Below are 25,062 nucleotides of genomic sequence, written 5' to 3'. Positions count from 1 at the left end.
CTCGGAAATGGAGGATGGAGGGGCCTCTGAGCCTTCCTCTTGAGTCAGATCCCCTTTATTTTCTATTCTGATCATTTTTTGTTTTCCCTCCAACATTGACTCCCCTCCTCCCCAGCCCTCAGAAATGGGGGAAGGAGGGCCCTCTGAGCCTTGCCCTTGAGACTGATCCCGTTTATTTTCTATTCTGAGTATTTTTGGTTCTACCTCCAAAATTGACTCCCCCTCCCCCTGCCCTCAGAAATGGAGGAAGGAGGGGCCTCTGAGCCTTGCCCTTGAGGCAGATCCCCTTTATTTTCAATTCTGAGTATTTTTGGTTTTCCCTCCGAAATTGACTCCCCCTCCCCCCTGCCCTCAGAAATTGTGGAACGAAGGGTCTCTGAGCCGTCCTCGTGAGGCAGAGCCCGTTTGTTTTAGATTCTGAGTATTTTTGGTTTTCCCTCCAAAATTGACTCCCCCGCCCCCCTGCCCTCAGAAATGGAGGAAGGAGGGGCCTCTGAGCCTTGCCCTTGAGGCAGATCCCCGTTATTTTCAATTCTGAGCAATTTTGGTTTTCCCTCCAAAATTGACCCTCCACCCTCCCCTGCCCTCAGAAATTGGGGAACGAAGGGCCTCTGAGCCTTGGCCTTGAGGCAGATCCCATTTATTTTCGATTCTGAGCATTTTTGGTTTTCCCCCCAAAATTGACCCCCCCTCTCCCTTGCCCTCAGAAATGGGGGGACGAAGGTAACGTTAGATCCTATTTTAAATTGACAATACTTTTCGAACGGTACTTGTGTATTATACAGACCACATCGGAGAGATAAAGCTAGGTCAAGTAACAAATTACCTGAGTTAACAACCCCTTCGGGGTTACCTTAACTGTTAATCAGTTTAATCCTTTTCTTTCTCCACCGTCAAACAATTCAATCACTAATTAGAATCATTCACACTCCTATTATTCAAAACATTAATTAATATCGTTCATAGAGTCCAATTTGCGAATTCCTTATCCCTTTTTGCAAAAATGTCAAATGTAAATTATATAAAAAAAACTTGTCCTTCATAACATGTTATGCAAAGCTTCTATAGAATAACGTTGAAATTGCTATGTGTCTCCTAGAAGTATAATGCCATGTGAGAGGAATTATACCCACCAAACCAGACAAACCAAACCAGATTATACCCACCAGAAACCTGTCTGGTTGACCTAATTGCTATATGTCTCGGCAAAGTAGTACCTTGGTTACTACTCTTATATTATTAAGTTAGACCTTAAGTGTAAGTTGTAGGGGATTTTGAACTAGCCAGAAGGCACTATGTGTATACTTTCAATACTACCACTACAGTTACTGTAACTAATGACGCTAAGAATATTAAGGTGAAATTTCTAGGAAGCGCTTAGGGGGATTTTCAATTAGACAAAAACTGAATGCATGCAGGTTTTCAAGAGCTCATATAAGCAATATGATAGGCAGCACCACTCTATAATAGCTAGAAATATAATTGAAACATTTAAAGGAGCTAATTCGAAACAAAATTAAAAGTTCTAGTGTCCTTTTTAAGAGTAAAAAGATATTGGAGGATAATTGGCCCGTCTCTCAAGGTGATTAATTTTCCAAACATATCCAGTAAAAATTTTGACACATCCATTTTGTTCAGCGTAGCCTACTAGGACGGTCCAGTAACTGTATCTTTAGCAACTATGTCTATGTCTTATTGGGAATGTCAACCCCCCCCCCCAATGATGCATTTGGCCCATTATGTTATAAAATTAAATGCTACTTTGAAATTATATCAAAAGGCATTGTGTTTACGGTTGCCAATAAGACACTCCAACATACCGAGAACGACTGGGGTACTTAGTTGCAGTTTTCGGAGCTACTACTGTTACTACTTCTCCTTTTACAATTTAAATAAATAAATAGAGTGTAAGTGTATCCAGGTTGTCAAAGAGTGTATCCAGATCGAATCTTTCGGGAATGATATAAGTTCTATTTTTCTGGTCAACTTGAGGAGGTATAAAATTAAATTAAAGAATACTATTTGTGTCAGGATTAAAAATTGTTGAGAAAGTTTCTCCCAACATACAAATAGCAAGTAAAACTATGGATTCTTTTATAGAGAAAAAAACTGAAAAGAAATAAAACATTATTAGAAAATTAGCATTAGTAGGGCTGATACTCCCCATGCCTTCTCAAGACCAGAACATGATGTGTACTGCACTGAAAACAAATTATGTTTTAAATGTTTTCACTTTTTTACTTAAATAAATAAAAAAATAGAGACTTTAAGGAATAAATATCAGTATATGTATATTAAAGTGACAATCCACAGTCATTTTTTTCAGTAAAGCCTAAATTATGGTCTGGTCTTAAAAAGGCATAGACATAGACATAGACATAGGTTTATTAAGATCGAACAGCGTAGCCATGGCTAATTTATGTCGTCTTTACAACAATATGGAGAGAAAAAAAAAATACAAATAACACTATAATAACACTATAAGAACACTAACACGTGAATACAAATAACACTAAGTCTTGTTGTATGCTTCTACGAAAAAGGGGACAAACCTGTTTTTGTAGCGGTTGGTCCTGCAGACCGGGGGTTGTAGCTTCGACTGGTATCTGGTTCTTTGGTTAACAGGAGCATCGGGTGGGAGCATCAGTCTGTGATGGGGCAAAGATAGCAGTGACTTGCCGAGGGACATGATCAGTGATAATCGTCTGTCGCTGAGAGATTAAAGGTTCAGTTCTTGCAAGAGTTTGTTGTAGTTGTCACTTCTGTTACCAACGATTATGTTAACAGCTCATTTCTGCAAAGATTCAAGGTCATCGCAAAGGTAGTGGGTGCTCTGGACAAAAGGTCCCCAGACAGCGACGGTGTATTCAAGTAGAGGTCTCACATACGTAATATAGACATTTTTTAGGCTTTGAGTGTCGCAGCCAAACCCGCGCATCAGGACTAGGGTCTGAAGTGATGCATTGCCAGCCTTAATAACCTTCTCCACGTGTTCGGTGAATATGTAGTCCATCGATAATGTGACTCCGAGGATTTTTGCAGATGGAACAACAGGGAAAGGGACTTACGGGAATTCCAGATCACGTTTTAAGGGGCAAAACCTGAGGATCATTGATTTATCTGCATTCAGTGTCAGCTTGTAACGTTCACAGTCCTCAGAGAAGGATGCCAGAAGGGTCTCGCTGAACTGACGTTCGATTACACCTTCTCTCACGAGGTATTTGAGGACAAATGATAAATCGTCGACGAATTTGAGTCGCTCTTCGAAATTCTGAAGGAGGAAGTTGATGAGGGAGATAAATATGAAACCAGCAAGTCTTGTACCCTGAGAGGCTCCAGAGGTAAGTTTAGACCAGTATGAGATCAATTCACCTTCAAACAATGGAAGTACACACTGCATTCTGTCCTGAAGGAAGCTCATCACTAATGCAAGAGACCGCTTCTGTGCGCCCATTGCTCGCATATTTTTTGCTGCCGTAAGATGACAAATCAGGTCAAATGCCTTCCTGAAATCGGTGAGAGCTAGGTCGATGAAGGTACTGCCCTTGTCAAGCCACTTAAAGATAATGTCAACTAGGTGCACGAGGTATATCGAGGTATTGCAACCTTTTAGGCCACCATACTGGTAACGGTCTATGTTTTCCCGCGTTTGCTTGAGCAATTCACGCAGGATGAATGACTCGGTGACTTTTTCAAAGGTAGATGCGATTGATATCGGTCGTAACTCGTTGCAAGATTTGGGTGTCTTAGTCTTCGGTATAATACGCACAAATGAGCGTTTCCAGCACGACGGGAAAGTTGACTAGGCGAAACATTCTCTGATGATGTGTCCAAGTGGCTTGGCCAGGAAAAGAGAGAACTCTCGTAGTAACCTTATAGGCAGCTCTTCAGGAAAAGAGCTACTGGATGGACTCAACTTGTTCAGCTCTTTGAAAACTTGATACTCAACTATTTCGATTTCACCTTCGTCAGGGCATACTGACAGTAGATTCTCTATTTCAGTGTTAGTTGGGGCAGGAAAGGATGTACAAATGTCAGTAAAGTAATTTTTGACGTCATTTGCACTCACGAGTGACCCATCATCGTTCAGAATACGGATACTGGATGATACTGTTTTCCCAGCAATCTGCCTTACTAGACGGTGCATTTACGGGGATCCTTTTTTATGTCAGGGTCCGAAAGTGATTTTCCGAAGGACTTTCTTGCCTCGCGACAAAGGCTAACGATTTTGTTTCTTAATAATCGTAACGACGTAGCGTCACCCCTTGACTGCCTTACAGTGTTTTTTTCGCGAATCAGCTGTTTTATTTTTGGAGTGATCCAGGGCTTGTCAGATTCGCTCACGACAAATTGCTTTTCCGGGAAAACTTCTAAGTATTTGTCATAGAGTAGGGACTGAAATATTTCTGCTTTCCTGTTGACATTGCTTTCGTTGTATACTTCGCTGAAGCAGTGAGTACCGACCCACATTCCGTACGTATTAATAGCAGACTTTGTGATAGGTCTCCGGAGTACTTTTATTTTCTTAAGCTTCCTGATTTCACTTTTTGCCTTCATCAGCAGAGTGTGATGGTCCAATTTGCCCAATTGCCCGTTCGAAGACACGTCTTTGTAATATGGAGCAATGTTTGTAAGAATAATGTCAAGGGTGCTCCCGGTCACATGGGTGGGTATCTTGACCACTTGTGACATACCCAGCATATTAGCAAGCCATTGTTTCTTTGTTTGGTTGAAGTCACTAGCTGTTATGAAGCCCGGGCGGCTATACCGCTGACGTAATGTGTCTAACGTAGACTGAAGGTAGGATACCAACAGCCGTCTGTTCTTGGCGCTTTCAGGATAGTAGATACTTGCGATAATGATGCAAGAGACATCTCGTGGTAAATGTTTTGGCTTGCATGATGCCCAGATCGTTTCATGGTTAAGGTCATTGAAGTTATCTAAATATTTGCAGGGGATATCATCGCGTACATACAGGGGGACACCTCCGCCAATCCTGTCTGTTCTAGTGTTCAAGAAAACCTTGTAACCAGCCATCCTTCCACTTGTTTCATTGAGCTGCCATGTTTCGGTAATTGCCGCGATATGGATGTTATTCTGACGTAGAATGACATCTAACTCATCTACTTTATTCGTTAGTGAGCGGACGTTGCTCAGAAGGAAGTTTGGAAGTTGGTGTTTACAAGAGAGAACCTGCGGCGATAATACTGGAGGACAATCAGACCCGAAATCATTGGTAGGAGCATTGTTGTCAGGAATCAGCCGGGGCGGTAGGCTCACGGGCGGGATTGAGACTAAACAACTCTCACGCTTAGGCTTTCGGCTGGCCAATCGTCCGTAGGTGACTAACACGTCAATCTTAAATTTCTTTCTGCCACCTCTGCGTCCTCTACTTGTTCGCTTGCGAACGAAGGGAACGTCATCTATATTTTTATAAATTCTCAGTGTGATTCTCAGGCGCCAAAACAGCAAAAGAAATGAAAGTACCTTTTTTGCATTGATCAATCCAGTTTTCAGCAGCAGCCTCAGTCACAAAGAATAGCACTATTAATACAGTTTTTATTAATACCACTTTCATCGCAAAGGGAGGAGTATTTCAAGGCGCTGAACAAGTTAAACTAGGATAGAATGACTTGCAGCCTCAACGGCGCGAGAGCCATCTATAAGGCATGGAGGCTGCAAGCCCTACTAATGTTAATTTTTGGTCGTTTTGAGTTTGACTTGGCTATTTATTCTAATTTCTGTTCGTTTTGAGTTTTATTTATTTACTGATAGTGATTTGTGGTATTTTTACTTTTTGAAGTTTATTTGACTTTATTTCTGCCTATTTTTGGCTTAATGGAGCTCTTTACTTTTCTTTGAAAAACATATTTTGTGAAAACAGTTTTTAAAATTAATGCAAATATATGGCAGCGCCATTCATCCCGGGGGGTTGGGAGCTGCATTCCCTCCTGGCTACCCCCCCCCCCCCCCCTTATGAGTACCCATGCCCATATTCCAGTTTCAACCTCATATTTGTAAATAGTGACTTCAAAACTCTTAAACACCAACTTTGATAGGAAATTTAACATCATTTACAAAATATATGCTTAATGTATTTTAGTTTAGGATATTTTTATTGTAATACCAATGATTTTTAATAACTAAATCTAATTTTGGGTACTTGTGTATTATACGCCACTCACTCAAGTTTACCATGTGTAAAACTCGAGAACAAACTGTTTTTTTCGTTACCTTGTTCGTTACTTTAGAAACGAATTTGGGCTATATATTTGCACATTAGGGGGGACGGGGTAAAGTGTTGCGGGTCTGCGTACAAAATTTGCTTGGTACAATTATTTTGGATATTATGAAGTAAGAATTGCCTCCTAACCTCAAACTGTCCAAATACCTTAACGTATGTAAATATATAGCCCAAATTATATATTTCCCATATATTGTCACCTGTCTTTGTCTTGTCCGACGCTAAGCTTAAAGACACTAACGAATACACCGGTATGTTCTCGAGTGTACACATCGCAAACTTGAGTGAGTGGCGTATAATACACAAGTACCTGATTTTGAAGCTATTCAATAACTTAAGGCCATTCCCTAATTTTCCCTGAATGATTACGCGTCAAAATTGGGGCAACGTGTCAATTTATGTGTATAAAATAGAATAGGAGAGAGGCTTAAAATTCTTGCATGATTTTGATTTCAACAAGGTACTAAATATTCACTCTCCTGCTAAAATATAATTATGTAGTCAATGCATGAATATGGTCTATTTGCATAAATTTGTACCCTTGCCTATGAGACTGCGTGCACGATCCCTTCCCGTGACGCGCATTGTTTGCCTTTTCGACTGCTATTATTAAAACCACTGTCTTGGAATTTTCGTAGAGCGCACAAAGACCCAAACGGGGGTTGAAAAGTGATTAGAAGCCATTTATGCTGGCTTTATCACTAAAAAAATGGTCCGAGGCTCATGTTTGGTGACCCAATAAACCCTCCCTTAACTTTTCACAATCATCAATATTATATTAAGAGTCCCGGAATAAATACATTAGAAATACTCATCGGTCTTCATTAAATTCCCAAAAATCACTTTTGACTCAGCGCTGAAAGAAAAGCTTTAAAAAATGGAGTGGGCTGCTAGATTGGGTAGGAAATCAAAACCCTGGGTCTTTACCCAATATGTCTTCTTCCTTGTCCGACATAACAGCGTTTTGACAAATTTTTAACGAATGCCAATCCGATCTTCGTTCTTTTGTTTAAGCTAGTACTTTATTCAACTGCTTTTGTAGACTTGTAACCGCTAAGTTTTGAAATTGTATTGAGTTTTCGAATTTTTTTTTTTTTTAGTTTGTCAGCCTTTGGGTAGATTTTGTATGCTTCATGGAAATATTGTGGACTTCCTACTTAATTGTGTTGTCAAAGTAGTTATGCTATGTTATTTTCTTTTGAGTGTTCTTATAATGAGAGTGCTTGTTTTTCCTTTCATTTTCTGTCGTTGTTCTAATTTGCGAATCTTTACATTTTTATACTAGCCTGTGTCACTATGCTTTGTAGTAGGCCAAATGACTGTTGCTGCATTGGTAAAATCCTAGATTTATAACTTCATATAAGTGAAGTAACTTCTAATGAAGAACTTGGATATTCTGTTGACTTCTAGGCTCAAGGCTTCTATTACTTTTTTACCAAAAAAGGAAAAAAGAGTCGTAGTTACTTTTACTGTTGATTATTGAACTGATTCTAGATTGAAGATTATGCCTGGGAGTTTGACGACATTCGGAATCAGTTTTACCTCACCAAGAGCTATCCTTATGTTGCTGTTTTAAATTTTTCATCAAAATCCGTCGTCAATAAGTTGAAGGCAAGTTTTTTTTTGTTTTTATTTTAGTTTAACAGAGTCTATAAATAATTCAAACTGCTTTTAGGCTGGTATACCCTTCCTGTTGGGTCTGTAAATTGGCCTATTTTGCGTTTGATACCTGCTTTGTATGATATGATTTTAGATTCCCACAATTTGCGATTTGATACGTTTTACATTCAGTGACGGGATATCTGGCGTCCAGTTAGCGAAGGTTGTTTTGCAATTGTTTAATACTTTTTGCATACACAAAACTCTGATAAATTACAAATATATACAAGCAGTAGCATTCTAAATTCTAAAATTCTATTTTGTTTTATCTCCACTTCTTATTTTATCTTACTAACTGTAGTTTAATTTATTTCCTTTTCTTCTTGTATTTTGTTCTTCTCAATGTTCTTCATTTTTGATGGTCTTAATCTTTATCGGTCAACCATCATGTTCGTTTCAGGGTAAGAGTCAAGTCAAGTTTTGGTTCAGTTAAGAGTCAGTTCAAGTATATGAATTTCTTCTTTAAACTTCTTTAAACGACTTTAAACTTTTAGTAGTTGTAAAAAAAGCACGGTCGAATAAAATTGAATACAAAACAAAATAAATTTGATAGACTCCTTGCTCCCCCTACATACTACCTGGTTTGAGTTGTATTGTCCAAGCCGTCCACGATATATTGTAGATATCATGTTTTAACAGCCTGGATGCATTTAGTGTCTTGGGATTTACCTCTGCTACTTTCCTTAAGTAAAAATTTGAGGTCCATTTCATCCCTGTAAAGTTTCGACTCGATCTCCCAAGTCGTTCTTGAGATATTACGAACTCTCTATTCTGCTATCTTTGGTATATATAGTGTCTTTCGACTTATATTACTACTTCAACATGGGTAGATTCTTGTCCCCCAGGGCTCAAAGTACCAACATTTTAGACAGATTGGAAAATGAAATAACTTAGCTCTCCCCTGCAGCCTCCTCCAAGTTAAAATTTAAATCTACCCCCCTCCCACCCTCAAAAATATAAATCTCTAAGAGTTTCAAGTCTACTTGATATCCTAGGTCGCTCCCAAGATAACGCAGTTACATTATGTTTGAAAAACTGGCAAAAAATAGTGTCTTATGATTTACCTCACTGATTAACCTTGAATATATTTAAAGTCTCATTGGGACTAATACTGCAGTAGAAAGGGGGGTACCAGTCCCAGGACTCACCCCTGCTGCCACCTACAACTTTTTTATATAATTTATTCAAGGGTTATCGATCTGTTGTTGTTTGGCCACGTGTAATGACATGAGGGGTGATTTACATAATCGCTCAAGGAATTATTGATTTATGAAAGGGGAATTAATTTGTTGTTTCTAAGGGCAATTATAGATTCAAGAAAGGGGAATTAATTTGTTGTTTCTAAGGGGAATTATTAATTCAAGAAAGGGGAATTTATTTGTTGTTTCTAAGGGCAATTATAGATTCATGAAAGGGGAATTAATTTGTTGTTGTTGTTCTGGCCAAGTGCACGCTAGGGGCGAATGTTAAGATCCAGGAATATGAAACAGGATCACGTGTCTCCTTCTCAGCCAATCAGAGACTCGGATACATTTCCTTCTAGACCAATCAGAGGGCTGGTTACATATTAGCGGCGGAGGTTTGCAGAGAATATGAGGAAAGGATTTTTGCTATAGTTTCTATTAGTCTGTGAATAGAATTCAAAGGAGCGAGAAGAACAGTTGGACTTTACTCATTTGGATATATATTTGTGTGTTGATGATGATGACGAGTGGAATGTTTACCCTATTAGAAGTTGATAGTGGAGTTGGTGGCAATTATACAAGAGCACCAAATATTGCGGTGGAAATCACGAGAGGATCACGGCTTTGTCTTGAATGGGATGAAGTATATGAAAGATATGTGATATCCTTGAGCAAATTTAAAATGGAGGATCAATTATGCTTCGCTGCAAAAGTTGATATAGCGCATGTGAATAGACTTCAATTTGCTTTAAGTGCATTGGTGAAACATATCGAAGACAATAAACTCTATCGCTAATTGTACATGCTTAGCATTATTGTTGTAATTATTCAACAAAATTGTTTCGAAATCGAAAATGTTCCCTTTCTTGTCTTGTTAGGTTAGGTTAGGGCTAGCAAATCAGGGTCAGTCTAGAGTCAACAGTCAGAGTGAAAGGATTAAAAATGAATAAATTTGAGAAAGAGAGAATTAGATCAAATCTAGTGTTTATGGAAAAACATTTGATATTGGATGATGATTTTCTCGAGTTATCTCTTCAACGTAGGATATTCTCTTCAACGATATTCACTCGTCAGGGAACACTTGACAATATAATGAGGACTGATTCTCCCCCATTGGACTATTGTATGAAACTTTTAAAATGTGACTCAAGTGCTTATACTCATTTTATTGATATATTAATTGGAACAAAGCAGAATCATATCGTGGATATACTTTTGAAAACATTACCAATGGATTCAATGTAGATGGCTCCACCATTCGAAAGAGGTAACGTCACAGAGCTACTCCTCTCCCCATTCCTCCACCTTGAATTTATCGAGCGAGGACGATCAGTTTCGTTTTAGCTGTGAGAAAGTTGACATCGGAAACCAAAAAATTTTCTATACATGTCCATTATGCATGTACACTCTTGGCAGTGGGACTCAATGTGAGAATTGTACAATTATTGATGACTATAGTGAAAAGTGTAAATTATGTAATCCTTGTAAATTACATAGAGGCTATGCAGTACAAATTAAAGGATGTAATTCATGTCTTGAAGAGATTTGTGACTCTCATCCTAGAGGGCACCTGTGCTCCAATTGTCACTATGATAAATGTGATCAGTGGGAGAATACTTACCCCGCTAGAATTGGAAAGAATCCCAAACGTGATTTTAGTCTATTTCTACGAGACTAGTATCATCGTGGATTTAAATTATTCTGGGAAGAGGAATCTGGTCTACGATTCAACTGTTGGGGTAACAAGACAATTTGGTTTTTACGTCATCGTTGTGACGACACTGCCTACTATGACTATAAACCAAGTGATTTTTATTTGGCAGTTACTGAATGTGATTCACCATTTGAAAACACTGTATGTGATATTGCTTCAAATAGACAGATTGAAGCTCGCGAATTTCATAATATGAATGCAAATAGTATCATTGACTATACAAAGAGATATGACAAGAGTGAAGTTACATTGTACTGTAGAAAATGTGACCCAGACTTTACAGTCAATCAAGATCAATATACAGTGAATCCAAATGATTTACCAACATTAGTGGTTCACGACAGTTGCCTATACATCGAAGAAGAAGAAGAAATCTAAAGTGAAGATTTAAAGACATTGTTGTATATATATATATATATGCATTTTATTAATAGACAAATTCGCAAACATTTTTTAAGCACTTTACTCTTAGGGCACTGAAACCAATAATAAATTGACGCTAGAAAATATTTTCCCCTGGGAAGTTGCTAAGATGAGAAGTGTCATCACAACTGAAGAGGTATTTCCGCTAATTAAAGTTATAGCAACAGAAAGAGAATTATAGTAGTGCATGGAAGCCACAGCTGATAGTTGCTAGATCCTGAACTCTCTTCTGATTTTGAATAATAGTTTTACCACTGCTCTCAATATAGTTGCTGATGTGAGGTGTGTAGAATGTATAGGATAGACCAAGAGGATCAAAAAAATCAATCGTCTTCATTGTTTGAAAGATGCACAGCCAATGACCCGTCAGCACAGTCGACGGACTGCTATTAACAATAATCAAGGTATTGTTGACACTTTGAATTTTTCCAAGAAAGTCCGAGGGTAGACAATAGGATTTGTACTGGGACATGTAGGGGTCCATATTAAATGCATTGATTATTTGAGTTGTGATCATGGCGCCAAGTCTAGTAAAACACTGCCTTCGGGAGTGATTTCCCAATAGGTTTCATATTGATTTAGTGAGATTAGTGCAATACTCTCAGCCAGGGGGTCGGCAAATGTACACTCTAAACGCACACTTCCCGTACGTACTATACTCATATCCTGTGTGCCAGACAAATCCAGAACAATGATACCATGTGTTTTAGCAAACATATCTTCGGTTATACCATTTTCAAATAGTTGCGAATCATGATCTAGGGTTTGCATGGTCAACTCACACAATGTTCTATAGGATTTATCAAAAGATAGATTGTAGAGTGGGATACCGTTTACTTTGCACACAAGAGATGGAAGTCCAAACATCTCGAATTTATGTGGGCATCCAGTCCACAATCCTATTGCACTAGCGCTTTTTACAAATGCCAAAGCGAGTTTTGACGGAATTTCGCCATTGACAAAGGATGAAGCGGTGAAGGTGCCTAACCCCATACCAGTATAACATTTATTTGTGATTGTGTGTATAGCAAGCACTTCACTATAATTCCAATTGGCTCTCAGTTTTTCCACTGCTGAAGCAACAGACCTCATAGACTGCTTTTTGCGTACATGAAATGTTGCCAAGGGAAGAGTGACACTTATATAGCAATTTACAGCCCAACCTTTGCTCAATCTGAATTTGAAGGGTGGGAGCGTTAGTTTTATATCCACTTTAACTTTGGGCGGCAGCCATTGGGGTATATTAAATACTTCATGATATATTTTTCCAACTAGATGTAATTCACTAGTTGTAGCATTTTTAAGTGTATCTGTACTATCAGTATTAGTAATATATTCATATCCATTGGAGATGCCTCTCAATTCTTTGTATGACTTGGGTGTCATCAACATGAATTGCATATAACTAGTATAATTTGAGAGATTGTTGCTTGTGCTCACCAGTGTGCCATTGATGTAGACACTCATTTGACGAAATAAATTATGTAATATACAATTTTCATAGGATATTCCATCGGTCCGAATTGGCATTGTATTATCGGATTTCTGGACTTTCATTTGCAAATCTAAGAATGTTGAAGACATGTCCATAAACTAGTCTTCATTGGACTAAATCTGAAAGTGGATATTATCGGAGAGGGGTTGTTGTGGATAAAATTGTTCAGAGTATCCATGCTTGACACTCACATCAACATTTTCAGCATTGAATAGATTCAATGAGGCGGTGATCGAAGGTTGAGAATCCTTTTGCGGTAGGTAGAACATCTTAGGAGAAGAAATCTAGTTTCGATCTAACAGTTCCCATCCTGGGGCTTCTTCTTCTGTTTACAGTATGTGTCGACTTATTCCTTCTTTTCTTTGATAAGAGGGATGATGTCTTTTGTTTTCGACCTGAGTGGAGACTGATGAGTGATGCATTGTTTCTCGACCTTTTTAAGCCTTTACCATTTTTTTTAATCTCTCGCCAAGGGTTCGCGCACTGGACCTAAGATTTTCCGTAGCACTTTTTTTAAAATCCTTGCCAGAGCCCCAATCGTATAGTGTAGAGGATGCAAAATCTGTCGCAGCCGGTACAAGATATTTTCTAGTCAGTGGTAGTGAAGAGCGAAAGAGCTTAGCAAACCAACTGCCAAGACCATAGCCAGACATTGACGAGCGACCTTTGTAATAGTCCATTCCATTGCCCTGTTTTGTCTTGGGCCAAGAGTATTAACATAGCAGTCAATATCAGGACAAGTGAATACCACTTTTCTATTAAACATCTTGTTGTTGAACGATGGGACGAAAAGGCATATAATCACAGCCAAACCTTTTGAAATTGCTATGGGATCACCCAATTCAATACTTAGTGTTAACTGACAGAGTTCCAAATAGGAAGTGTTTACGGGAATATATTGAAGATGCCTTATATTGTAGTGGTGAATATGCTCTTGATTGGTTTTTCATTCAAGAACTCTTAGGAGGGGAACGTTTCAATTACCAACCCGAGATTTTTCCAAAAATGAATCTTATAAAAATATACAGGTGCCTTTAGAGAAGGCAGGCAGGTAGTCAGAAAAAATGCAATTAGTGTTACTGACACTTTTAACGTTGATTATACTGAGCTTAAGGCGAAGAACATCCTTAAGGTTATCATTGAGAATAACCTTTTCACTGGCAATAGGTAAACTAATGTAGATCTTGCCCTCCTCTTTTGAATAGTTGAAATGAAAAGCTCCTTTTTTACAAGCGGAAATTCTTTTATCGTTAGTGTAGTATAAATAATTCATAGTGGCACATTCCCTGTAGGGTAATTCAATATTTGGACAATTTATCCGGTTGATATTAAGATTTAGCTATTTCTCACCTGGGGTTGGCGGTGGCAGGTCGTAGGATCTTGCTTTGATATAAAATATACCATCTTCTATCAGGGGGCAATAGGTATTATTGAGAATACAGTCGACAAGAGCCACTTCATACTTTCCGTCGTCGAATTTGAGGGGGGGGGAGAGTTTCGTCCAAAAATCACTTGTTCTGTTCAAGTCAATATAGAGAGGATCAGATACATTAGACATGAAAGTCACATAGAAATCATTGGGCATTGTTAATGTCTTCAGCACTGACCCAAGAATCAAAATCAGAGTTGTATCCTAGCCAGCGAACAAACAACTGTCTGTTGCCCCTACGAGTACGACTCTTTAATATCTTTTCAATTTGATAAATTTTACTAGTGTTTCTAACTTTTTGCAGTTCATATTCATAAAAACCGCCGAGAATCTCATCATCTTTGGTGTCTCGCAGTCTATATGTCGTGGGTTCGGTGTCCAGGATTTTGGACACTTTAAAAAGTTCGGTGCTCCATAAATAATTCCCCTTTTCAAAAATGTTAGTGGTTCTATTAATTCGAACAGTATCACCAACATTGAATTTCTTCTTCACATTTTTTTCTTTTTCACCATTGGAGTATTGCTTTAGAAAAGCATCAAATGTATTTTCATTGCAGTGAACATCCCGAGGGTTTGAGGTGGACAGAGATCGATGAGGTGGATGGTTGTATATCCGCATGATTTTATCTAAATCATGAATAAAAGCTGATGTATTATTAAGTCTGCGATATCTTGAAATTAATAGACGAATCGTTCTTATTAATCGTTCAGCCAATGCAGCCTTTATCGGGCTCTGACTATGATAAAGTGTTATTATTATATTTCAATAGAACCTTTCGCACATGGAGATAAACAAATTCGCTACTACGATCCGATTGAATTTTTCTATACGTATCCTCTTAAAGAGTATTTTCAATGGTCCGAACAACTTCATCAACTCTCTTTGATCGTAGTAGAATGACATAGGCACAGTAACCAAGGACACGGATAACCACTAGAATGTATTTGTTGGGTGCATTGTGACACTGTTGAATTGCGTCTAAACTTAATATATCTGTTTGCATTATATGCAGAGGAAAAAATGCTTTAGTTTGCCATGTTGATATTGTTTGTCACGAAGCCTGTGATTCCGGTGCAATGAGTGACTCAATTAATTTTAGAGTCAATATTATGCCTTTTTTAATTAGCTACCAGAAAAAACCTTAGAAAGCATTTTGATTAAACTTTAGTTTTTTGCCTGATCAGTGTATTTATAGAAACCTTTCAAAGCTTCATCCATTTTGAACGCAAACGTGTAGTGTAAAGTCCACTCCCCTTTTGCACACTGGAGGGTGAATCAATTCGTCTTCGCTTTTGACTAGCAGCCATAGGTGTTGTAAAATCATTGCTGCTGCTGCTGTTGATATTATTTTCAAATATTGAATCTTCTTCTTTTTTAAATGGTGATGGTGTTGGTGTTGTTGGAGGACTAAATTCTCTTAGTTTCTTTAGAATTTGCTTATTGCCAATAAGACTTTTGGGAAAGTTTGATGCATTTAGAAAAGTGTATAGATTATTGTCAAAGAATAAAAGTCCTTTACGATTCGTTACCATATCACAATATAAATCAACTAGATTATAACTTTTTCCCTGAATTATAATTCGTTTCCCTGTGCTGTCGACTTGAACGTGATCACCACCAGTTTCCAGCATGAGATATGGTAAGACTCTTTTAATACTCTTCTCGATAGGTCAGTGGCAATAGGTTTCCAATTTTCAATACAATTGAATTCAATTCCTTCTCCTTTGATTGCACTGCTGCTGCTGCAGAATCTTGAGGTGACGTTTCCTGTTTGGAAGGATCGGTAACAGCGGCGGTGGGTCTCTCACGATAAGGTTTGTGTTTGTCCACACGTCGCAATGCATCTTGAAGTAAAAGAATTCTTTCGTCTTTGGTAATATTGTCACCATAAATGAAATTGCTTAGATTGTCTTCAAAATGTTTGGCAGGCGAGAGGACAAGTTCAAATTGTGTCAATCTATAGGGTTTAGCCATTCTCTAGGGAAAACTGTTTACAAGTCCTGCAATTATTGGCAGTAAAAATGTGAAAAAGCTACCGCCCGCTTGAAGGAGCCGTTTTCTTTTAAAATTTTTTCCCTTGTTTTTAAAATCCAAGGCGCGTACAGTGGAATGATATTTCTTTTTCTGTTGTCTAACACCTTATTGCAGTTTAACATTGCCCTCAGTTAAATTTAAAAAAAGTTCAGATATTAGATTCATGCAATCATTGTCAACACCATGTTTGAGTATGGCCTTCCTAAGCAAGGTTTTGAAGTGCTGAAAACGGAAAATAAATGCTGTTGTTCGTGTAGTTTCTTCAGTGTCATAATGCCAATTAATAGCCTTTTCTACTGTTCACCGGAAGATATACTGTAATTTCTTTGTCAAAAATGTCGGTGACTACGCGTAGATCCTCGGGCGTGCTCTGATTAAGATCCAACAATATGTAACCGTAGGGTTTCTTAGTCGCCTGACTGTACGCTGACAACAGAGATTTAGGGGCGCCGGGGTATATCTGTTTATTGAGATTTATTAGCGAGCTAGAATCACGAACAACTCGATAGATAATATAGATAGTGCAATTCAAAGCAAGGGTTCGCATACATTTGCTCTGATGAAATTGATTGTGTAGAACTAGGGTTATGGAAATGTGTTCATGGTGGGAGCGAACGGTGAACAGTTGTAGCATTTCCTGTGAGAACTGTTCAATGGATTCAGCCAAATCATCTTTAATCAGCCATGAGTTCGGTTCAATACTATTGAAAACATCAAGTCCCCGTATGAATTGTATTGGTATGGTTGTGGCAATAGCTTTTATTTTATCGTAGGACTCCTGCCAAATACTATAGGAATAGTAGATTTTTTTCGGTTTTTCCAAAAAAATTTCTGACAATTTTGAATTATTTTAGCTAAAAGTGATGTTTTGCCTGACATTGACGGCTCACACAGAAACGACCTGAAGGGTGTTTTAAATTGATACATGTTGCTGCTGCTGCTGCTGACAAAAGTTGGACTAAAACTAAGTGTAAATTAAACGTGTCCAATGAATAAGTAGTAGTAGCAATAATTTTCCCATTGATCTATCTACGTTAACAAGAACAACAACAAAAAACAATATTTCATGGTCATTTATTTGCAACATGAAAGCTCTATTTGTTCAACATGAACAATGATAAAAATAACACTTTATGTTCAACAAGAACCTGACAACAATATTTCACGGTCATTTATTTGCAACATGAAAACTCTATTTGTTCAACATGAACAATGATAAACAATGACACTTTATGTACAACATAAAAAAACACTTTTTGTCCATCAACAGCAAGAACAACACTTATTGTCTTTAAAAAACACTTTTTGTCCAGCAAGAATACTTTTCTGTACAACAACACCACTTTATGTACATTAGTAGCAAACACACACTTTTCTATACAACAAAAAAAAACACTTGAAAACAACAGAAAACATTTGAAAATTGATAGCACAGTTGAACATTATGAATTTAAAAGTGGGGTCCCCCCACCCCCCGCCGGGGCCGCGGGGCCGAAGGCCGGCCGCGGGCGAGACCCCCCAACCCCGGGAGCGGCCGCGAAAAGGCCCGCCACCCCCGGGGCCGGCCGCGGGAAGGCCCCCCCCCCCCTCCCCACCCCCCCTGGGGGTCGCGGGGCGAAAAAACTGTACAATAGTTGTCGTCACTGCTGCTGCTACAGGTTAGGTTGGGTCAATGGTTGGTTAGATTGGAATAGTTAATTTATGAACGGGTTGGAGCATTTAATTTATGAAAGGTTGGTGGTTAGTTGGTTAGTTGGTTAGGTTAATTTATCCAGACCAAGTAGATTGCGATAGTCTATGCATTCAACTCGATCTGAAATAAGGTAGTGGCCATGAGGCAGTACACTCACACCATTCTCGAGCACATAGACTTTGTCGGATATACATGACATTGCAGTTTTTTCCACTCTCACAGTATAATTTCTATACTGTAGAGAGCGAATTGCAAGCACTTGTGCTCTCGGCACTAGGCTACTTTCTACACAGTCTCTGTACACGCTCATGTTGAAATTGCTCTTTACAAAATGTGTAGGCACCCCTTTACACGCCTGATTTTCATCCCCACTATGAGTTTTAACGCAATAAACTTTAGGACCCGGGAACACCCCCCTGGATATCAAATCACTCCCCGTCTCTGATTTTAACATTAATAGTTGGTTGGGGGCTTGAAGTTTCACCAACTCGGGGTAGAGGGATGGATTCCAGTTGGTGAAATCCATCCGCGAGCTGATGTGTTCCCCCTTTTCTAAATCTCCAAATAACTCCTCGGTTTTTACCTTTAACAGCAGAGAATCTGTTTCCCAACTTTAAACGTGAAACTTCCCCTCCCTTAGCCATTGGACCTTGCATACATTGTAAAAGAACTACAACATGAGCGGTTTGGACATTTCAAGTACTGAAGTACCACCTGCGATATTCTTGTTCAGTACCACATTTCGCTTTTTCCTATGTAGAAAAACCATGCCAGCCTCTATGCTCGTGAGCGATGTAAAATTGGGATCGGCAATAATTTGTAAACACTCTAGAGGGTCAGTCACAACATCGCAGCCAGATCTGTTACATACGCTTTCGCACATTTTGTCAAACGCTGAATTTAGAATGAGTTTTTACATTTCCTTATCTACTCTGGAGTTTGCCCTAGAGCGTTTATCAACAAAAGTGTCGATAAACGTTTTCAAGTAAGGTTTCTGATTGAACTGCAGGACCCTATGTATTTTGGTGATCTTGAAACTATTGTTCACCATCCAATGCAAAAGCACATGGTGAACAACGACATTCTCCTTAGGGTCCAAATCAGCAATCAGTTTTTGCTTAGAGGGGGTCCAGTGCATCCCCCTATCCTCAACCAATGATCGATTGTAGGGGCTCAATGAGTCCCTGGTCAAGGGTCGATTGATACAGGGAAAAACAAAATCTCTGACTGAATCGTGAAGCGCCAGAAGAATGTGCCCGTCAATTTCAAAGAACCATCCTTGTGGCCCATTGTCGTCGACGGTGGTAATGTCGGGGATCTCACAAGGATTCTCAAGCCATTGATAGTTCCCACACGGCAAAGAGTAGTGAGACATTGCCGAGGGGTACAATGAGTTCATGTCCAAGAACACTGCATTTGACTTTGCACCGGTGCTGTTTTGTCCGCTCGGATCGGTTGACAAGACGTGGTCCCCATGAAAAACATACCCTCCCCTCATTGAACGCTCTAAAAAAGGTGCTGATCTACATCGGTGATTAGGCCTATTTCCTCCCTACTAATTTTTAAAATCAAATCCATCACCAAATGTGGTGTGGAAAAATAGTAGCCTATATCTAGCCCGAACTCTGAATAGATGTGGTCTGTGTTTTTACAGCCTATATCCAACAGAGTTAAAACGTCAGTGCCAAAGTACAGTCTACAATAATCCCACCCATTTTTACAATACCCCTCAGCCCACACCTTCTTGGCAAACTCATATTCCTCGGCTGTGCATTCACTACTGGTCAGTGAATTGTAAAAACCTTCAATTGGAGGTAGTTTCACCTCGCTTAAGCAGAGCGCCAGAACAGTAATAGTCGTATGCGTATACACCTTTGCTGGTCAATAGGTCATACATTTCACTGTCTGGAAAGTGTTGTTTAAGCAAGGGAAAGCTATCAAAATTGTCACTTTTCTGCACTTGAATCAAATGACCCAAAACCTTGTGAAAAAAACTTAAGGAATCCTAAAAACTGATTTTATTCCAACACGTATGCTCATTATTTACTACCTGCCATTTCAGCTCGAGAAGCAACAACTCCTCGGCCGCTTTGGGAATAATATTAAAGGAGGAAGATTTATTTACCCATGGACTGTACTCCCCCTCCCTCCCTGTGCATACGTGCCAGTGCCGGTAAAATAAATTTTAAATTGTAATTTGCATTGTGGATAAAAACAGCAATAAAAAACTGTTGGCTAACATTGAAGTTACACAATTGATGCGCACACACGCTATAATTACTCCCCCCAGCAGATATTTCCTGTCCAACGTTCGTGTGGTCTCGGAATTTCCCTGGTCCCGCTCTATTCCCGTTAGTACCCTTATCCCCCTCTACAAACTCTCCCATACAAACCCCACATATTTTTTTATTTTTAATAACGAGACGATCCTCTGCAGACAACACCATAGGATAATGGGTGTTTCTCAAACGAGAAAGAGTACCATTATCTGTTCCAATTAATCGAGTCAGTGCCTTGACATTACACTTTCTATCATCCAAGGTTTCTACTATTTAAATCAACCGGATGATTTTACGATTGTCTCTTTGGGCTGGAGCTTAGGACAGTGCTATAACTTGATGTTATTTGACTCGGTTTGGAAATCGAGGATTGTTCCCCTCCACCAGCTTAGCTTTACAGTCCAAAGATATTTGTTGCACTGGAGGAGGGTGTTTTGAAAATTTTTAAAGCGTAAAATGGACCTATCCCCTTAAACCGTTTCCACTGTCTGATAGCCATGCCGTCTACAGTGCTTCATATGATCCCGTAGTTTTATATCGCTACGGAATTGTGACAGGCATGTTGGACAGTAGAAACGTACCCCTAGATCCCTACCACCCCCCAGAACTCTACTGATGTCTGTAATAGGGTTAAAATGGCCAATTGAATTGGCAAGGTCACTAGATGGTGGTGTATACAACAACCAAACCCAGTGTTTAACTAATTCAATTGACGGGCCCCTTACTGGGAAAACTACCCCCTTCTTTTTTAAATGAATCCCATCTTCAAATTCAGTTTCATACTGAACTACAGTAACGCCGATATTTAAATGGGCATTGGCCTTTTCAAATATATCAATGAATCTTAGCGTTACTGGGTATTTCCCCTCGAAAAAAGAGAAATCTACAATGGGGAAATTGGATCCGTCCTTCCCATGTACAGCCCAGTTGCCTAAATTCGTCTTTGAGGCTTCATCTTTCAATAGTCGGAAAGCTGATATGAGGAAAGCGTACTTGAAACATTTTTGACCTGTTTCAAAACAGATCCGCTGGACACCACGACAACCTACTAAATCTGGATTATATTTTAAAACTGTATCCCTTTCATACCCACCTGTCCCCCCTCTTAAAATAAAATCTTTCTTAAATTTACAAATATTTACACTTAAATTTTCAACATAAAGAACTACAGAACCGCTCCCATTTTCGTTAAAATTCTCGAGATGCGCAATAATTTGACCGATCCACTCGCTAAAAACACCCTCAAAATTCTCTAAATTTCGATAGATCAAACGTATCTCGGAGTGTATATAATGGTGGTAAACTTCACTTTTCCCCTCATTTTAATAGAACACCTTTAAAACAATTGACACCTTCATTGAATCCTTCCCCCCTCCCCATAATTGAATTTGGTTCTCCAGCAGTGCGAGAATTTTATCTACATAGTCATGCACAATTTCTACGGGGTCAAACACATAATTTCCCCCCATAAGTGAATTAAACGGATCCCCAAAAGTCTCAGTGTAAACAACTATTGCATTTAAAATTGTATTAGATAATTGAAAGTCTGAAAATGGTGTCAATTGGACATTACCCCCTCCCCCTCTTATATATTGTCACCACCCCCTCCCCCACATTGTTCAACAATAGGGCTATGGGAATCCACTTCAGTTGTTTGAAGTGGAAGTATGTAATCAATGGGGGGAGGGTTCCCAGTTAATTCATTTGTAAAATCGTTTAAAAGCTGTAGTGTATTTTAACTCAAGTCCCCCTGCTCAACTGTGCTACTATCTACTTTTAAAAGAAAATCATTTATAAACTCATCAATATCATCAGGTATTTCATTAACAATACTACTCCATGGTGAATTGTTAGGGAGCTCCACCGGTGCGTCCTCTCCTCTAACTGATGAGGACGGCAACATGGAATATGGTACCAATGGTCCAACCTATGAATGAAAAATAGCTTATTTTCAAAGTGTTCAAATCACCCCTACTGTTTTTAAAATTTGGATTATTACTTAAAACGCGCTTAGTAGTTCAAGGTTCAAGGTTCAAGGTTTAATTTTAAAATAGCTGTACAAAATAGACATAAATACAGGGTAAACGCCGGAGACACAAGTTCGAATGACAAAAACCCGGTACATTAATCGGAATAAACCTGTTTAACAACAAAATAATAAAGAAGAGTTATTCCATGACTCACCAATAGACGGACACCCACCCCACAAACCCACCGACACCGGGCAAAGATCCACCGAAAATACCAATAAAAAAATACCAATGGGCCAATAAGGGTAACCGATAACCGGCATCTCACAGGGCAAAACACCCAACAAAACAACAATATCAAATGTACCCAGATTTTCAATATATTATTAATTCTTAAAATTATTTATAAGGATAGAATGAAGTTGCTTTTTTATATTTGGAAGAGATTTGCTGCAATCAATAAATGGTAGATGAAGACACCATGAACCCGTGATTGAAAATAAGGGCGAGAACCGTGATCTCTCTGTGCTTAATTTTAGGTGCTGAATATTCCATTTATGTCGGGTTTCATAAGAATGGGCATGTTGCACAGGGAAAAAATTATTCGAACGAAAGTACGTAGGTAGTTCCGACCGGTCATATTTTACCTTAAATAAAAAAGAATTGAGGGTGAATATCTGTGAAACAGGCAAAATATTAGTTAGAAGATATAGAGTTTCAGTTTTACTCTTATTAGGATATGAAGACAGTGATGGTAAATATTTCTTTAAAATTAGAAGAGCCCGGTTTTGAAGAATTTGTATTGGTTTCACATGACATCTGAATGTTGCCAAATATATCAGAGGACAATACGTAAGATGGGAATGAACCAACGCAAAATAAATTAGACGTAGGATTTCATATGGAAAAAAATGCTGAAACCTTCGCATTATAGCAACCCCCTGAGCAACTTTAACCCGTAATCTATTACAGTGTTCTTTATATGACAGATTTTCATCAATAATAATACCCAGATACCGGAACGAAGTTACCCTTTGAATTTGAATATTTGTAGCATGATCAAATATTGTTGAAATTCCTTGTGCATTCTGCCCAATTCTACTATAAATGATAAATTTGGTTTTTGATGCATTTAGTGACAAACAATTAGCTTTTAGCCATACAAGAAGTTGTGAAAATATGATTTGCAGCTTCTCATTGAGATCCTCTTCCGAATATCCAGTAAGTGATGATCCGGTATCATCAGCGAAAAGAACATTCAGACCAAGGTTTTCTGTCGCTGATGGAAGGTCATTTATATATATTAAAAAAAGCAGTGGTCCCAGGATTGAGCTTTGCGGGACACCAATATTTGACAACAGACATGGATCCGAAACTGTGTCGTTGATCATAGTAACTTGGGAGCGACGACTTAGGTAAGATGCGATAAAATCGTGCGCTGGTCCTCGTATTCCACCGTGGTTTAATTTATACAACAATATTTCATGGCTTAACGAATCAAAGGCCTTCTCAAGGTCAAAAATATACTCGCCGGGATCCATTTTTTGTCCAGACACTCGTGAATAAATTGTACCATAGTTAATATAGCATCCTGCGTACTATGCTCTTTTCTAAATCCATATTGAGTTTTTGAAAAAAAATCTTTTGAACAGAGAAAATTATACATTCGATTATAAAAACAACGCTCCATTACTTTAGAAAAACCTCAAAGAATAGAAATGGGTCTATAATTTGAGCAATTAGTCCGGTCACCACTTTTATATAGTGGTAACACTTTCGCTTTTTTAAAAGAATCCGGAAAAGTTCCAGATCTAAATGACAGATTTATTAAATGACGCATAACTTTATTAATACTAGGAAAAATGGCTTTCACAATATTGGTCGACGACTCATCAATCCCCGGGGAATTTCCATTATTTAAAAGCTTAACAACCTTAGCAAGCTCTTCTTGTGTTACCGGAGTTAAAAACATAGAATTCTCAGAAGGACTTCCTAGGTACTTAAGATAATTACATTGCCCATGGGACATATTATGTTGGAGCTTATTAGCTATTGACTGCCCGATTGACACGAAATGAAAATTTATGTAATTTGCCATTTCTAGTTCCCTTTCAATTGTATTACCATAGGCATCCCGTATTTTTGATGGTGAGGAAGACGTCCGCGATCGATTTAAACATGAGTTGATTAGTTCCCAAGTTTTCTTTGGTGACTTACTTACTTCATTAAAAGAATCGAAATAAAATTTCATTTTAGCATTGCGTATTAATTTTGAAAGTAGGTTTTTATAATTTTTGAAGGTTCTTCTATTTTCTTCACTTTCGAAAGATATTAAAGTTTTATAGAGATTGTTTTTATGTTTTATTGATGTCAAAAGGGCTGGCGATATCCATGGTTGGATGGGTTGATTATATTTCCGTTTTCTTTTTTTTACTCTTGGGCACGACTCATCAAGTGCAGCATGAAATCCCTCTAAAAAATAATCCGTCGCAAAGTTTATTTCATCAACATCAAATACAGGAGACCAATCAGTTAAATTCAGTTTATCCTTTAAACATACTTGATTTTTTTTATTAATAATCCGGGTTGCTGTTTCTGTTGATTTTATTTTATGAATCTGGTATCTCACATCAGAAATAAAAAAAAAAATGATCAGAGAAATCCGTCAGAACAACCTGTGAAGACGGGGCTGGTGTTGTTAAAAATATGTTGTCAATGAGAGTTGCACTAGTCGATGCAACACGCGTTGGAATTGTACACGTAGGAATTAGGCAATTCGATGACATTAATGTAATAAATTCTGTTGTATGGGTATTTTCATTAAATTCTAGTAGATTTATATTAAAATCTCCCATAACCACAACATCCTTATCAACCAAAGATGCTAGTAAAGACTCCAGAGATTGCCAAAAAAGTGGTATTGGGGCCGACCGGGGC

At 38.5% G+C, this 25,062-nt stretch overlaps 1 protein-coding gene across 1 annotated transcript in view; it reads left to right on the top strand.

Moving 5' to 3' along the window:
- The window catches only part of LOC148955219 (amino acid transporter heavy chain SLC3A1-like), a 229,622-nt gene that overhangs the window by 120,652 nt on the left and 83,908 nt on the right, over positions 1-25,062 (top strand). The window contains exon 4 of the mRNA XM_089108107.1: positions 7,739-7,855. Coding sequence (XP_088964233.1) covers positions 7,739-7,855 — 117 coding nt within the window. The remainder of the gene's footprint in view (positions 1-7,738; positions 7,856-25,062) is intronic.

This window comes from Artemia sp. Qi Xiang Cuo, chromosome 2 (assembly GCF_049724085.1).
Source record: "Artemia sp. Qi Xiang Cuo chromosome 2, ASM4972408v1, whole genome shotgun sequence".
Taxonomy (NCBI): domain Eukaryota; kingdom Metazoa; phylum Arthropoda; class Branchiopoda; order Anostraca; family Artemiidae; genus Artemia; species Artemia sp. Qi Xiang Cuo.
The sequence above is the reverse complement of the archived record's forward strand: the minus strand, read 5'-3'. Positions and strand labels throughout refer to the sequence as shown.